Genomic DNA, 15,233 nt, shown 5'->3' with positions numbered 1-15,233 from the left:
TCTTCAGTCCTCTGCAAAGCATTGACTCATGTCCTACTTTTCCTCGAGGCGAAAGAGGAAAAAAAAAAAAAATCTTGCTCCCTGCTTGCTGCCTCATAAACTGCAGTTTCAATTTTTTAATTTCCCAAGTTACACCACAGCCCTGCGTGCCTGTCTCAGTACCTGTGGCAGGGAGGGCGTTTAGTAACTGCAGGCACTGTGCCCAGAGATCAGGCACCAAGCTGAAGGCAGAGCTGCATGAAGGATAAAGCTCACCTACATCCCTTCCCCCACCATGGCTTTTAATTTGTGTGACAGGCTACTCATTATTCCTAATTTAACTTAATAACTAGCTTAAGCCCTTGTTATACTTTTCTTCTGTATTAAATACTGAAAGAATAACAAGGAGAAAAGAGAGAAAGCTATGTGTTTACTAGGAAAAGATTTACAGAGGACAGAAATAAAGCTGGAAAAGCTAGAATAGCCTTCATCTTCAGTGAGTATATCTAAATACTTTTATAAAATCACCTAATAACTTAGAGAATGGCTCCTGACAGTTTCTAAGACAGAACACAGATTTTCCTAGGGAAGATTCTTTACTTCAGGGATGCTTTTTGAATGTCCACTTCTTACTCACAAGGGCAGGTTAGTGCTTTACTCCCTTAGAAATAGTTGCCACAGAATTGTGGAATAATTTTCAAATAGACTATATAAGCCTTAACTCCCTGGATAGACCTGCCTAACTCTGCAATACCTTTGGGAATGAAAGCAGCTGTAAGAAGTTCAAAAAGTTAAGAGCATATCTGATAGGAGACAACACGCTAATGCTGCACGTGGTGCTTGCTTGGGCTTTTTTCTGAAACTGTGAATAGCAAGAAGGAAGCATAGGAAAATAGATGCACATTTTTGTAAGTCCACACAAGGCTCTTGGGGCTCAAATGCTTCTCTCTTCTTTTCTGCTTGCAACCAAAGCAACTTACAGGACTCTGTCCTCATCAGGCCATGGTGCCTCCAGTTTGCAAACATGGTGTGTTTGTCTTCTCCCTCTTTTTTTTCCCAAGTTCAAAACAATCCAACATTGTCACCAAGCCACAAAAGCTTGCCAACTCTCTTGCCATGTTCAGCCTAATCTAAATATCCAAACTCTCACGTAGGCAGCAGTAATGATCTCCTTCTTCCACCTCAGAGATGAAAAAATGCCCCACCTCCACCCCCTTGTCCTAACTCATCTGCTAGGAGATGACAACAAGGTCACCATAGTGCAACTGGAAACAGGTAGGAATGCTGAAAATTTGTGGCAATATCTCTTTCTTAATCTAAAAATAAATGCCAAATCCAAACCTTTTAATTTCAACTTGCAGACAGAAAGGTGCCAGGCAGACAGTGTTCCTATTACTTATCTACAATGCCCACTTTCCCCCTAATATCTGTCAGCACCTTCCTCTCATCTCCCTCTTCCTGCCATTAGGAAACTACTAGGCCACGCATCCTCAGCTCAGAGGGCATGAAGCCACAAAGAGCTGCTAAAGAGCAAGGCTGATAGATCATCCAAAGTCACCTTAACCTTAGCCCCTCTGCAAGCTGAGGGTTGGGGAAGGAAGACAGCACTGCCTGGCTTCAGAAGACCTCCCAAGTCAGAGCCAGGCACTATTCCAACCTGGAACAGCCCAGGAGCCCAGCCAAACTATTGTTTCACAGGTTGCAGTAAAAACATCTTTCATCTGGGAAAAGCCCCCCATGGAACAGCAAGCAAGAGCAGAGCCTAGAGCTGCCAGCGAGGGCAGCTGTGGCAGTGAGGTCACTCTCCAGCTCCTGGGAGCACTGCAGTGGCCCCAGAGGGAGCACGGAGCAGAGCCCTTGATCCTCAGTGTGGGCCACTGGCAGTGGGCCCATCGGACAACGCTGTGGGCAGGTTGTGCAACTGCACCCCATGAGGTTTGTCTTAGAGTCCAGGGTGGGTAAAAACACATCAGGTATCACTCCATACCATGGCCCAAGTAGGGCAACAATATTGTCTGTTCACATGGGAATGAGGAGAGCCTGCTGCTTCTATAAATGTGGTGTAGGGCCCATTGCCATGACCAACTCTCTGAGCTATTGGCTGCTGATCCTGTGGTCCTGGAACTTGCATCTGTTCCAGATTTCTCTCATCACATGTTTGGAGATGCTGTGGGCATGGGTGTGTGCCACATCAAAATAGAGGAAGGACGGCACTGCATGAAAGCCTGCAGAAAGGTGAAAAAATTGCTGATGGAGGTACGTGGAGAGCATAGCAGCAGTGATGGGAAGGAAAAAGCACTTTCATCTTGCTTGAAAAAAATCCTGTTGTAAGAATCACAGGTTCACATTAAACCAAGACCAGAGAACTGCCACACAGGAGAAGGAATATAAGTTTATTTTTAAAAATAATAATTTAGCTCAAACACAAACGGGATTGCAGAGTGTTGACCAAAGGAGGAAGAACAGTATTTAGCCACAGAACTTAAAACAGACCAATTTTTCTCTCTTGTAGAGGATACTTTCAGTGTTCTTCCTTGTCCACAGCTCTGCTTAAGGATCTCATTTGCACATAAAGGTATCCTGACTACTGGGGCTCTTCATAACAAGGCAGAGGAGAAATGGTGTCTGCTGCATATGAAATGCTGTTCCTACCTCCAGAGCCTCCATGATCCAAAAAGCCAGAAGAGCAACACCAGCATCTAAACCAATGTGCAATACAAAGGGAACAACTTGCACTCCTCCCTGGAAGTCTACCTACCCATGCCCCATTCCCAGCGTCCTGGCCAAGTGCTCCCACCCACGCCTGAATTCACCCCCCCGCCCACAGGTGCTGTACACAGAGGTGTAGACACAGGCCTTTGCAATACTCCTCCCTCCCCGCTCTCTTCTCATCCAGACCTGCGGATCTTTTGCCTCTCTCCGTGCCTGCATGCCATACATTTCTTGGCACAGCAGCAGTTCATTTCACAGTGATGGGATATGCCCTGGAACACACCGGCCACTACTGCAGTTTTTTCTCATCTGTGAAGTGGCCTTTCATGCAATTGCCATTCTGATACACAGGGCTGGCCCCCTTCCTTCTGCACCACAGCACAGATTTGTAGAGAGCAAATCCAATACCAGCCAGACACAGCAAGAGAAGAGCCAGTATGTCCAGGCAGAAGTACTCATAGAAGGAAAGGTCGTAGACAGCCGGGCGAAGGAAGGGTGCCCCGTCGTGACGCAGGACGTACTCCAGCCAGTACACTGTCCTGTTGAGAGCGTGCATCGGTCTGTCCAGGTGCAGAGCTGAGATGTGCTGGGCTGCTCTTCTGTAGCTGCAAGGGAAGATGACAAGACATTTACCTTTCGACAGAAACTTCATACCTGAGAGGTGGCCTGAGACATCCAGTGACGCTTTCAAGTCCCAAATAACACCTTGGGAGTGGGGCAAATTTCTTCCATTCTTTTTCTGAAAGCCACTCTGATAGCACTTGCCAGCTATGAAGGCACAAGCCAGAGTGTATTTTTCTTTGTGTTTTGTTAGTAACACTGACAGTTTGGCTTGCAAGTACCCGTTCAATGAGTTCATGTGTATGGTACTTTCTGAGGGGAGTTTGCACCCTAAGACCTCATCCAGCATCAAGCAAAAGTTATACACTTGATGAGTGGCCAAACCCTTCTAGGTACCAAACTGCAACACCTCTTAATAGGTAAGAAATACAAAATACTTTCAAAATCAAGATCTCAGAGAGCATTTCAGAAATCAGCATTGCACATGTCCCATTAGAAAACTGGAACCCTGTGTCACTTTTCTGTTCGTGCTTCAGTTCTAGGAAAAAGCAGAGTATATGATTGACAGAAGGAGCCGATGGAGCATTACCTGCAGTTCCCTCTCTGTTTCTACAGAAAGTTTTTTGGACAAGTTCAGGGAGGTCCCAATGGGAGGCTGTGATCTCACTCTCCCTGATGACAAGCTGGCATTAAGAGAAAAGTTCTGTTCCCCAGTAGCTCAGAAAACTTTCTAAGAACATTACAGTCAGTCAGACAAGACTAGATCACACTCCTTAGCAGCAAATGCTGGAGTATCTCCTCCTGTGCTGCATCTAAGGATTTTGAGGCACTGGTACATCTGGTCGGCTGAGTAATGCTTGAAACTGTACTTGGTACAAAAGCCACCACAGGCGGTGTAGGGGTCAACACAAAGACACAAGGGTCCTTACACACTGCCTGCGCCAAGGAAGAGCTTGATGCTTCCAGATGCCTCACCTGGGGTCAGAGATGACGGTGATGACAGCCTGGTAAAGCTCCTCTTCTTTTACTCTGCTCCAGTCCATGAGGATACCCATGCCCTTTGCCTGCACTCTGGTCATGATGTCAAACTGGTCTCCATAGAAGGGAAATCCCACCACTGGCACACCATGATAAATTGCCTCAAATACACCATTCATCCCACAGTGGCTGACAAAAGCTTTCACATTGGGATGGCCTGCAGGTAAAGAAAGAGTAGCAAGTCAATGCCTTCCACGTTGTAACAGGGCTATCAGGGGTTCCTCAACACACAATATTGATGTATGTTCAGGGGAAAACAGGCGTGCTAAGCAGAGAGGATGCTACCCTTTGGGAATACATCTGGCTTTTTGGCAGCCCAGAATTGCTGAGTAGAGCCTGGAGGAGAAGGAAGATAGCAGCCAAGCAGCTTCAAGCAGGTGTTAGGTGAGGATCATGTTTTGAACATATCAGACACACAAGAAGCAGCAGACTTAGATCCACACAGGTGCTGCTATCCTTATGTGCCTTTGCTGTGGTTTGGGCTAAACTCCAGGGGTGTTGCTAGTGGCACACACATACACAGAACCCAGCCTTACCTAGCAGGTCATTCTGGGGCAGCCACTCCATCATCAGCGTATTCTCACCCAGGTTTCTTGGCTTCTGACCAAAATATCTGTGGGAGGAGACAGAGGAAGGGAAAAAAGGAGAAGAGAAACAGAGAACAAGAGTGAATTCAATCAGATCAAGAAACAGAAAGCAGATTCTTTGATTTGAAATGAATCACCCCTCCACATTGTTTTCCATCCAACTCAAGTGAAAATGAATCCCAGTCCCTTTTCACCTCCACACCACCCTTTGCGGGAGGCGAGCAAATGCACCAGCCATCTTCTCCACCAAATCACTGGGAAGAGCTCGGATCCCGATGCCAAAGGAGACAACGACGACGCCTGCCTCTGCTGCTTCCACCCAGAGACGCAGACCCTGTGGGCAAAACACACACAGCTGCCTTGAAGTATTCTTGCAGAGAGGCCCTTCCCACTCTTGCCTCTGACAGAGGCAGTAGAAAGCTGTCTGCAGAGAGGATGAAGCCAAATCCACCCAGAGCACAAAGCTACACGGTTTTCACCAAGCAATGAACTCTAAAACCACTGTATGATTTTTGCACTCAGCCAGGCTGAAATTACTTGAGCACCTCCTCCTCTTGGAAGTTTCCAGGGAGGTGACCAAAACCTGCATTTCATGGCATTATCTCCTGCACTGGAGGTAACACAATTAGTCTTTGACAAGAAAGGTTCTGGAAAAAGAGGTGCCACACAGGAACAGCTAGGGCAGAGAGGGAAATTGCAGAAAACAAAGGGAGGCTATTTTCCCATTACCACTAGGACAGGAGGCCTGTCAGGGTCTCTAGATGTAAGCTGATACAAGAGACAAAACATCACACAGTCAGGAACAACTTTCTGGAGACTTCCTACAAACTCTCCAATGTCAAAGGCTCCTGGAGGTGGCAGAAAGTCTTGCCATCTTGCAAGGAGACTTCTACCCATCCTTGATAGCTTGCAGACAGTGAATTATTTAGTTTTTGATCACTGGTCAGAGAGGTAGCTACAGATCCAGTAAAACCCACGGTTATTTGTCCTTCATTTAGAGGCTACCTGTAATGCTACAAAACCAGATCTGTATCTAGAACAGAGTCTGTACTTTTTTTATCCAAAGCCAGAAGGTAATAGGGAGAAGAAATCAGCAACCACAGCTGCTGTGAACTATTCACTATTCCCTCTTATGCCAGGCTGGGCTGAGTCAATTTCTCATTATGTCCTGCTTCAAGTTTCCCATTTATCTCAGGAGCATTTTAGGAAGTTTAATAAAAATCTATCTTTGAATATGTATACTTCCTAAAATAAATATGTGGGAGAACATGATTTTTTTAAAAAAAATCTGTTATTAGAAGAGAAAACTAAAGTGATTAACTCAGAATATTAATTGCAGTCTAAAAGTTAGGGGATCAGAGTGCAAAAGAATTACAAAGCACATCTTAGTGTTATTCTCTAGGGATACTTCTCCTTTGTTGTATGCTTCAGAGACTCAAGCCTAACTTTTCAGAAATGCTTAGAGTGCCCTAAAACAATCCAAGAATCAAAAATCATTCTTTTGAGTTTCACATCCTTTGAGCAGTACAACCACTGAAACTGCTACAGAAGAGAAAGTGCTGGTTTTCCTTTTCTAAGTAAAAGTATAATGACTATGTTATCCATTATAATTGGGCCATAACATTTATCTTTCAGAAACAGTATTTAAGTTGCCAGGGAAGCATGGTTCACCACCAAATGCTCTCACTTTCTCTCAAATACAAATCTATATTTAACCAAGTTCTAAATAGAAGCAGTCAAAATCATTGTGCTTCAAATAGGAGGAAATAAGCATTTAATTACATTTCAAATGGGACATTCTTTAAGGCACACCTAGACCTACAGAGGCTCTCTTCTGCTGGTCTCCCATGATGTGGACACAGACATGCCTACCTGCTAGCATGACAGCCACCACCTACTGCGGGGCTCCAGACTTATCTCCATCATTCTTTCCTTAGGTGCCCTGGGATCTGTTCTGGAAGCTGTAAAGCACATGAGTAATGCCCTAGCAAACAACTCCCTTCTTTATAAGGCAGGTGTGTACGTGGCCAGGTTGGACCAAGCCAGAGTTTTGCAAGAGCTGTGAGGCAGCCACCCTCTGACACAGCTTTCGGAGCACCCTACGTGTGTTTCATTACCTGCAGGCCGTGCCACATGGGCAAGGCTCATCTGCAGTCAGACACATCTGGACAGCTTCTTTTTAAGGCACCTGATCTCACTTCTTTTTTAACTAAAAAATATTGGTATCCACTGCATCAGTAAAGTCACCCTCAGAGATCCTGACAGGCCTCTAATAATTTCAAAGTTGAAATCTTATCTCCATTTCAGACCGTTAGTCAGGACACCAGGACATCTTGATGGCCCAAGTTTTATTTTCCATGTTTATTTCCCCTCAATGTTTGTAAAAGTGGTAAGACTAGTCCTACTCTGTTCCAATACTGTCTTCAGCCACAGGCTTTAGGAGCTTGTTCCTCTGAATTTATTCCTGGGATTAGTGAGGCATAGGCTGGAGAAAGCATTGAGAGGAGTTTTCAGGACTGCACCTTGAGAAAAAGGGGTTGATACCCTTCAGTTTTCTACATTTTAGGATTCTGCACTGAATTTAATGAAGCAACAAGAATAGCTCTCCCCTGTGGTTTCTTAAGACTACAAGCTCAGGGGCAGAAAGGCTCTGTGAGAAATAGGGTGAAGGAGGAAATTCTGGATTAACACATCAGTGATGAAACAAAGAAGATTAATTGTTCTTCTTATTTCCACTTTAGCACAGGAGCAAACAAACTATTCATTATGAATTCCCAGGGGCAACACTTCCATCTTATGAACTCCACACACCATTTTACATGGACAGTGGAGGCCAAACCCCACTTCAGAGTGGCCCACTTAATTCTACTTGCAGCCTGACAACCTTCAGTGTTCCCTGTCTCACCGACGCACCCACGAGCACCAAAACACAGCAGCTTTCCAGACACTTGGGGCATCAGAACTTTTAGAAGGCTCTTCCAGAGAAGATCTGTACTAAGTAGCTTCCCCAGCTGATGTGCAATCACAGATCAAAGCTTTCTTGCACTTACCACTGGAAGGGGCTTTGCAGGCTCAGCGAGGATCCCCCCTGTGAAAATGACATGGGGGAGTGTTGGACGGGGGAAGTCCAACACCACATCATTACAGAGGAAGAAAAGACTAGTTCCATGAACAAGGTCCAACATGGATGTCTTGGGCTCCACACTATGCTTCTCCATGAGACGTTCAAACTTGGGCAGGATGACCAGTTTTGTAGCCACACGAGTGATTATGTAGACTAGGAGATTCCAAGTCCTACCGAAAAAGCTCATCCTGTCTGTCATCAAGGAGTTGAATTCAGGGACATAGGCAACGGGGGAGGTGGCACCAATCTCTGCTGGGAACCAGAAACCAGTGGAAATCACAGCATACTTGATGTGTAGGATGTGGGCCAGGATAAATCCACACATCTCATTGGGGTCCACCAAAAGCAGGTCAAAGTGCTCCCGCTGGAGTTTCTGCAGAAGGGTAGAATTCCCCAGTACTAGGTCACAGTTTTCCAGGTACTTCTCCAAAAATGAAAACACCTCCAGGGAGGTCATCTTCCCTTGAAAGACACGCTTTATCTTCTCCTGCACCCAGGCATCTGCGCTCTCTGTGCTGAAGGTCCCCCAGTACCTCTGCACGCGGAAGCCGGGCAGGGAGGTTTCCACATCCCTTCCTTCATGAAGCAGCAGCACAGGGTCGTGGCCCCGGTCCGTCAGTGCCTCTGCCACCCGCATGAAGACTCGCAAGTGGCTGTCAAAGACTATGGTGGGCATGATCAGCACCTTGGCACAGTGAGATGGCTCCACGGTGAATGCAGTCACCAGGAAAAGAAGAGCAGCTGGGCACAGTAGCACCTTCATCATCTTCATCACTGCAAGGAGACAAACATGCCATTAATGCAGTATCTCTGTTATGCACTCAGCAATAACAGTTGGGATTGTAGCTGCAAGCCAGGGCTCATGAAAGGAGAGCAGGCTGGAGTTCTTCACTGGGGAACATCCATCCCCATTCACTCTGCCTTGCCCTAAAAAAAACCCAAAAAACAGAAACAAACCCACAAAAATACCCCGACAACCAAAGTCAGATATCAGGGGAATTTTCCAGAAAACCTCTTCTCTGTGCTCCTAAGGCTCAAAAACTAGCAGACTGACTCACAGAAAGTTAGTGAGAGTGAGTGGCTGGAGGAGCTATGCTGGGTCACAGCACCAGCAGGGACACTTGCTGCTCAGTCCCTGTTTACCGCTATAGAACCAGCTCAGCTGGATTTTATTTTTATTTCTGTCCAGCCAGAACAGCTGGTTCTCTCTGAGGCCTTGATGTCTGTGCAAGCTCGTAGGGAAGCATGCAGAGCTTGGTGGAAATGCCAAGAGGTGTGCTCTGGCTTTGGCCCTCACATGGCTGGCAAGGCGCCTTGCTCAGCACAAACAGGGCAGGAGCAAGTGCAGGTCACAGCAGGACCCACTGAGAGGAACCACAACTCAGAGAGCACAGCAACAATCTGGACAGAGAGCTGCTCCAGGATGGATCAGCCATGGGAAGCTCTGGGGAAAGGGCTGGGAAAGCAAAGTGGGTGGCAGGATACTCATCCACTAGAAGAAGGCAAACCCAGAAAGCAATCCTAGAGATGACATGCAACACCTGTGGCACACTAACGCCCCTTAGTCACACTCCTAAAGCCGTCATCCCCTCTTCAGTTTGGTGAAACACCCAAGATTTCTGTTGTGTAAGGGATGTTGCTACATCACTGGAAGCGAACGCGCCTCACCCACACCTAGCATTATTTTGGGAGAAGAACTATGTGATAATTATTTGGGAATAGTCAGAAGCAGAGTAGATTTCTGAGAACCCAGTTCAGACATGCTAGGAAGCAGCAGTGGGAAGAGGAAGAAGTTACAGATAGAACAACTAGAAGTGGCTTTTGGATGGCCCCCACACACTAAGGCTGTGGGGCTGCAGGGATGTGGTAGAGTGGAATTCTTGTGGTACAAGATTTTCTGACAGCTCCTCCAATAGTGCTTGATCAAGTAAGAGTGGGAAAGAAAGTAATGAGCAAGATTCTCCTAAATACAATCTTCAGACTGCACTCAGCAGGCCTCTCTCTGGCTAAACTAAGCACATGAGGGTGCAGACATGGGAGAATAAAACTGCCCTCCAGTGCTTTCTTGTCCCATGTGGGGACAAGACATGGGAAAGAAACAGAGCAGCTGCTGGTTGGGACCCTCCCCTGTTTCAAAGGCAATTCCTGCTAGTGCTTGGACTCCCATCCTTCCCACCCAGGGTCAACTGTGTGGCTGTACCTGCACAAGTGATAAGAAACATGAGGAAAGCTAACAGATACCAAGAGGGTAGTTGGACCCACAGAACAAGAGCTCCAGGAGAATGTAGACAAAGGTGATGGGCTGGAAAGAAGAAAGCATAAGCTCTGCAAGGAAAGTAAGGATCTGCCCAGCATCCTGCCTCCCTAACAGCAGGAAACAGGCTGGCCTGTGACAAAGTGTTGTCACAACAGAGCTACAGCCCACAAAGCTGGTCTGGTACTCAGATTACTTGAGAGGCCCAAAGGGAATTTATCCTGCCCAACACCAGGGAAGGTGAACCATTTGGCTATGACATTCACAGCAGATCCAGGAGCACATGCTGGTTCCAGGAAGCAAGGGAAGGGTATGTACCATGTACTCCTGATCTCCTCTGGGATGGCAGGGAGTTAAGGACAGAAGCAGACACAGGCTTGTCCTGGGGCACCTAGTGGGTCATATACACACATAAGTATGCCAAGAAGAGTAAAAGAGGTTTTATATGTGGAGTAGGGTGTTCTCATTGGGCAACAAGAAAAAAGATGAAGAAATAGTCTAGGTAAAAGGTATAGTTATTTAAAGAAAAAAATTGTCACCCATCTTCAGCAAGGACTGTGTTCTGCCATGGACCTACATTGCTGACAGACATTGCTGAGACCCTCAGCTCTGCCAAGACCCTCTGGAGACTACCAAAATGCTAGACATTGCTGAGACCCTCAGCTCTGCCAAGACCCTCTGGAGACTACCAAAATCCAAATGACAAGTAAGCTGTCTCAAGTCTCAGCCCTGATCTCAGCCCTCAGGTCAGGGGCAGATGCTGACACAGTGAGACTTGCAAACTGCTCTTGGTGGTTTCACCTCTTCCAAAATCAGGAGCAATCCCTAAAGGTGCTGGCTCAGGAACCTCTTCTCCCTGCCCAGGCAATAAGGGAGGCTGTAAATCTTACTAAGAGGTGAGAGGATGCCAGGCTGCAGGAAGAGACCTTTTTCCCACTTCAGCTCAATACCACCAGAGACAATCTCTGCTCTGTCCATGCCCAGAAAGGTACCCTGGTCATAGCTTCAGCACTATAGCTGTGCTGGATACACCAGACACACCCCTGATTTTTAGTGCTATTGGGATAAAATGAAGGCTAACTACCAGCAAAAAGGGCACAAGGGCTTGTTCAGCAGCTAGTCATTGCTGAAGTCTCAGGTTGATGGCAAAGGGGAAGGAAGACCCAGACCTAGATAAGATAAATGGCCCAGTTTAGGGAAGGCTTAAAATCCACCTGCTCACCTTGCTGGTTTACCTCTTACTAACACTGAACAAAAAAGCTGCTCCATGAGCTCTGCAGCAGGATCCTCCAGCCTGGGCAGCTGCTGTGGCCAGTGCAGCACAGGCTCAGCCCAGACCTCTGGGAATGGGAGGTCAGCTACTGCAGGCAGGTGGTCTTCAGAAATCTTCAAACACCTGGGCATGGGAATGTGATTCTCTGGGAAGGTGAATTCACAGCTTGTGCCTTGTGCAAAATCCAGTAAATGACAGATCCCACACTAAGCCTGAGAGCAGAGTAGACAGAACCACCACCTTGTCTGGAAGTGGTCTGGAAGTCCTAGTGGCTACATCTCATAAATACTGCAAAAATAACCCTGCCACTGCAAGGGGAAGGCTTGCAAAGACAGAATAGACCCTTTCCTGTTTTCATGACAAGTGCTTGGCAGAGCCATGCTAGCTGGCTGATCTACACAGAGCAAAGGCCCTAACATCAGAGTTACACTGGCAGCCAGAGTAAGGGTTCAAGGGAATTGCTGGAAAAGCTCACACCACAAATGCTTTAAGTTCCACCGCTGCAGCATTCAGGACAGAGCAGGCACCTCAGTAAGAGCAGGACCTGGAAAAGTGAGACTGTCACAGCAAGCAGCAGCATGCCCCCCTACCCTGAACAACTGTCCACCTGCAGCTGCAGGGAGATGGCTTTCAAAGCCACAGCAATGCATTGGCACTGAAAAGTGAGGCAACAGAAAGGGAGTAGAAAGGGCAAAGCCCTCTGAAATGCCCTTGAGAAACCTCTTACTGGGCTGAAATTAGTCCCATGATTTTGCCCTGTGTAACATGTTTGACATGGTATGGCTTTGGTATTGGTGGAAAATTACACCAATCAACTTAAGTGAAAAAACTGAAAAGCTACAGCTCCAGTTTAATTCAGATGCCTTTCATTAGGCTGAAGTACTAAAACTCTCACAGCAAGCAGTCTAGGCAAAGAACCCCACAAAGAAAGGGCTATGAACAGGCTCAAATGCAAGGACTGCCATTTATATCTCTCCCTCACGTTTTTATATTACCTAGTTCCTGCCTGGGACCTGGAAGCCCATATACATGGGACTGAATTATTTCCCCTCCTGCATCCTACTCTCTATGCAGCTCTTGCCCACAGTAAGAAATGTTTTCACTGAAAACTTCTCAGGAGTTAACAAAGGAGAAGAATTAATTGAAAAGCAAAAAATATCTTCACCTGGATGCTCTAAACTCTTCTTGGAATGAGATACTGAAGCTTGCCTCTTCTGTTGGGTATGATCCAAAAAAACCAGGATCATGCTACCATCACACTGATGACAGCCAGCCTAGCTGCAGCTAATTTATGGAAGCCAAGACTGTGTGAAAGCAGGCAGCTATGCAGCTCCAAGAGCAACTCTGTCACTGCAGGAGGATGTTACACTACAAGCAGGGGCTGCCCAGGGGAATCCATAGTAAAAACCTAGAGGATACAATACCGTACAAAGCAAACAAAGCACAGGTTGAAATAAGGAAGTTTAACCATCAGTCATATCCAGCCCAGTGCTTGGTGGGTTTCTGTGCTCTGGTTTTGGTTTATCACAGACTCTGACTTAACCAGAGTCACCTGGGCAAATTACAGTAACACTAAAACATTTATATTAGCACCACAGCATACTAATATCAGAGTGCACCAATACTAGCATTAGTATTTTAGTATAGAAAACAAAGATAAAGGAAAAAAAACCCCTTCAGATATAAGCATCCCCTGGCAATCTACATCCCTGAGGGGTTTTTTAAATGTTTGCACACAGACTGGATAGGGCACAGATGGTCTGCTCAAAACAACATCCCTTTCTAGCATTTTTCCTTCTACATATTCATGGCAGCCCACTACAAGCACAGAGAATGAAGGAAGCCAAGATCCCCAAAGGACCAAAGGGAACAATCACAGCAGTGATCAGGTCAGCATCAGAATGATTTATACCTTTCACCACATTGGGGCTACTGCTGCTACAAAACACCAGAAGTGCTCTGACTTATCTCTTTTGGACAAAAATTGATGTAGTCCCCAAAGAGTTCCTAACTTTTGGTACTTTGGACCATCTTCAACATCCTTCCTGTCTATTAGAGTTTTATGGAGGAAGTTCTACAGGCAAGGTGGGAATGTGCGGGCTCACAGGAGGTTGCCAGATGATAGATCACTGCCAGGGAACCATGATACTAAAGGAAATACTGGTCCGTAACAACTGAGAAAAGAAACAAAGATCTGGATCTCAGCTTGTCACAAGGTCTGAAACTACACACATATTCAAGTATTTGAAACTACACACACCTTGAGCTGGGGGATGGTGTCAGACACCACACATCTGCTTCCCCACCTGGCCCCTCATCATACATTAAATCTGTCTAGGCAGTAAGTGAGATTTACCCCATTCAATATCCACAGGCTTCCTGTTTGTCTTCGGAAAGGAACAGAGATGGTTTGTTACACCAGGGTGCTCTGCAATAGCAAGTTCTTCCGGACAGCCTTTTTCTCTTGCTTACAACACGGTTGCAAGACAGAGCAGCTGATGTGAGACTGTGCCCCTTGTGAGTGGTCTGAGGTCTGCAGTGTGGAAGCAAGTCAGAACATTATTTGTAATCCTTGGATGAAAAGGAAAGAAGAGCTTGGGGCCATTTCCAAATAGTCATGTGAGCCATAGACCTCAAAGTGAGAGCACATGACAGGGCAGAGCATTATTTGGTCTTAAGAAGAAATTATGTTTGTATGACACTCAAATAAGTTCTTCAGACTGCAGAGAAAGCTGGGAAGATACAGGCGCACCAAACCTTAGAGAAGCAGAAATGAGGAATGGGGAGGAAAATCTTCCCATTTACTGCCTTGTAATTTCAGCTTCTTTCTGCAGAGAAGCACCACATTTAAAGAAAAGTTATTAAACACCCCAGAAGGTTGTGAAATCTTGTGTAGAAAGTTATGGGGACTGATAAAGTCCTGACAGACAAGTCTGATCACATTTGACAGAGTTACAAGAGTAGAGAAGCTAGGGGTGAGTCTTATCTTCAATGAAACAATTGACGCCCTCACGTAAAAGAAACCCACAATCAAACCAAAGAACTTCTTGGCTCTGAGCACGTCAGAGGAATGAGACCTGGCTGAGCTGCCGTAAACAGAGGTTGAAGAGGGTTGCATAGGAAGAGGAGGCAGAACAGGAGGTGGAAGATACTCCTGAGATGTAATCTTCTAAAGGAAGATGAAGCAAGTTCAAGCGCTCTGAACGCGTGTCCGTGGGCCAAGGCTCTGGTGCTGCGCGTTGAAGCAGACGCTGAACTCTGCCCGTCAGCAGCCTCGCTGGAGCAAGCCGGGCTGCACACACGCGTCCGGGCAGAGCCGGGACCAGGCTGACAGCCGACAATTCACACCGAGTCCCTCTCCCCGTCTCCCCGGCCGGGCAGCGCTCAGGTGCCATCAGCCCAGCTGAGCCCTACAGCGCTCACCCGGAGCGCAGCTGGCAGCCCCCGCCCGCGCATCCCACCGACCCCGCCGCGCCGCAGGGCACAAGGACCCTCCTTGCACGGCAGGGCACGGCAGCCCGGCAGCGCCGCCGCTGGGGAGCCCAGCAGCCAGGAGCACCGAGGAGCACCGGCCGCAGCTCCTCCCGGCTCCTCCCGGGCCCCCGCCGCCGCCCCGGTGCCGGCACCCACCTGCAGCGAGTCCCGGCGGAGCGCGGCCCGAGTGAGAGGCGCGGCGCTGCGGGAAGTGGGAGGGAAGAGAGGGAG

General features: G+C 47.2%; 1 protein-coding gene across 1 annotated transcript; it reads right to left on the bottom strand.

Moving 5' to 3' along the window:
* Positions 1-2,383: 2,383 nt before the first annotated feature.
* Positions 2,384-15,233, bottom strand: LOC120502064 (2-hydroxyacylsphingosine 1-beta-galactosyltransferase-like). Its single transcript, XM_039709113.1, has 6 exons — positions 15,159-15,233; positions 7,928-8,775; positions 5,072-5,211; positions 4,827-4,903; positions 4,228-4,447; positions 2,384-3,296 (listed from the first exon to the last, which is right to left on the bottom strand). The coding sequence occupies exons 2-6, from the start codon at positions 8,771-8,773 to the stop codon at positions 2,981-2,983; spliced, it is 1,599 nt and encodes a 532-aa protein (XP_039565047.1). The 5' UTR covers positions 8,774-8,775; positions 15,159-15,233; the 3' UTR covers positions 2,384-2,980.

Source organism: Passer montanus, unplaced genomic scaffold (assembly GCF_014805655.1).
Source record: "Passer montanus isolate IOZ18808 unplaced genomic scaffold, ASM1480565v1 scaffold21, whole genome shotgun sequence".
Taxonomy (NCBI): domain Eukaryota; kingdom Metazoa; phylum Chordata; class Aves; order Passeriformes; family Passeridae; genus Passer; species Passer montanus.
The sequence above is the reverse complement of the archived record's forward strand: the minus strand, read 5'-3'. Positions and strand labels throughout refer to the sequence as shown.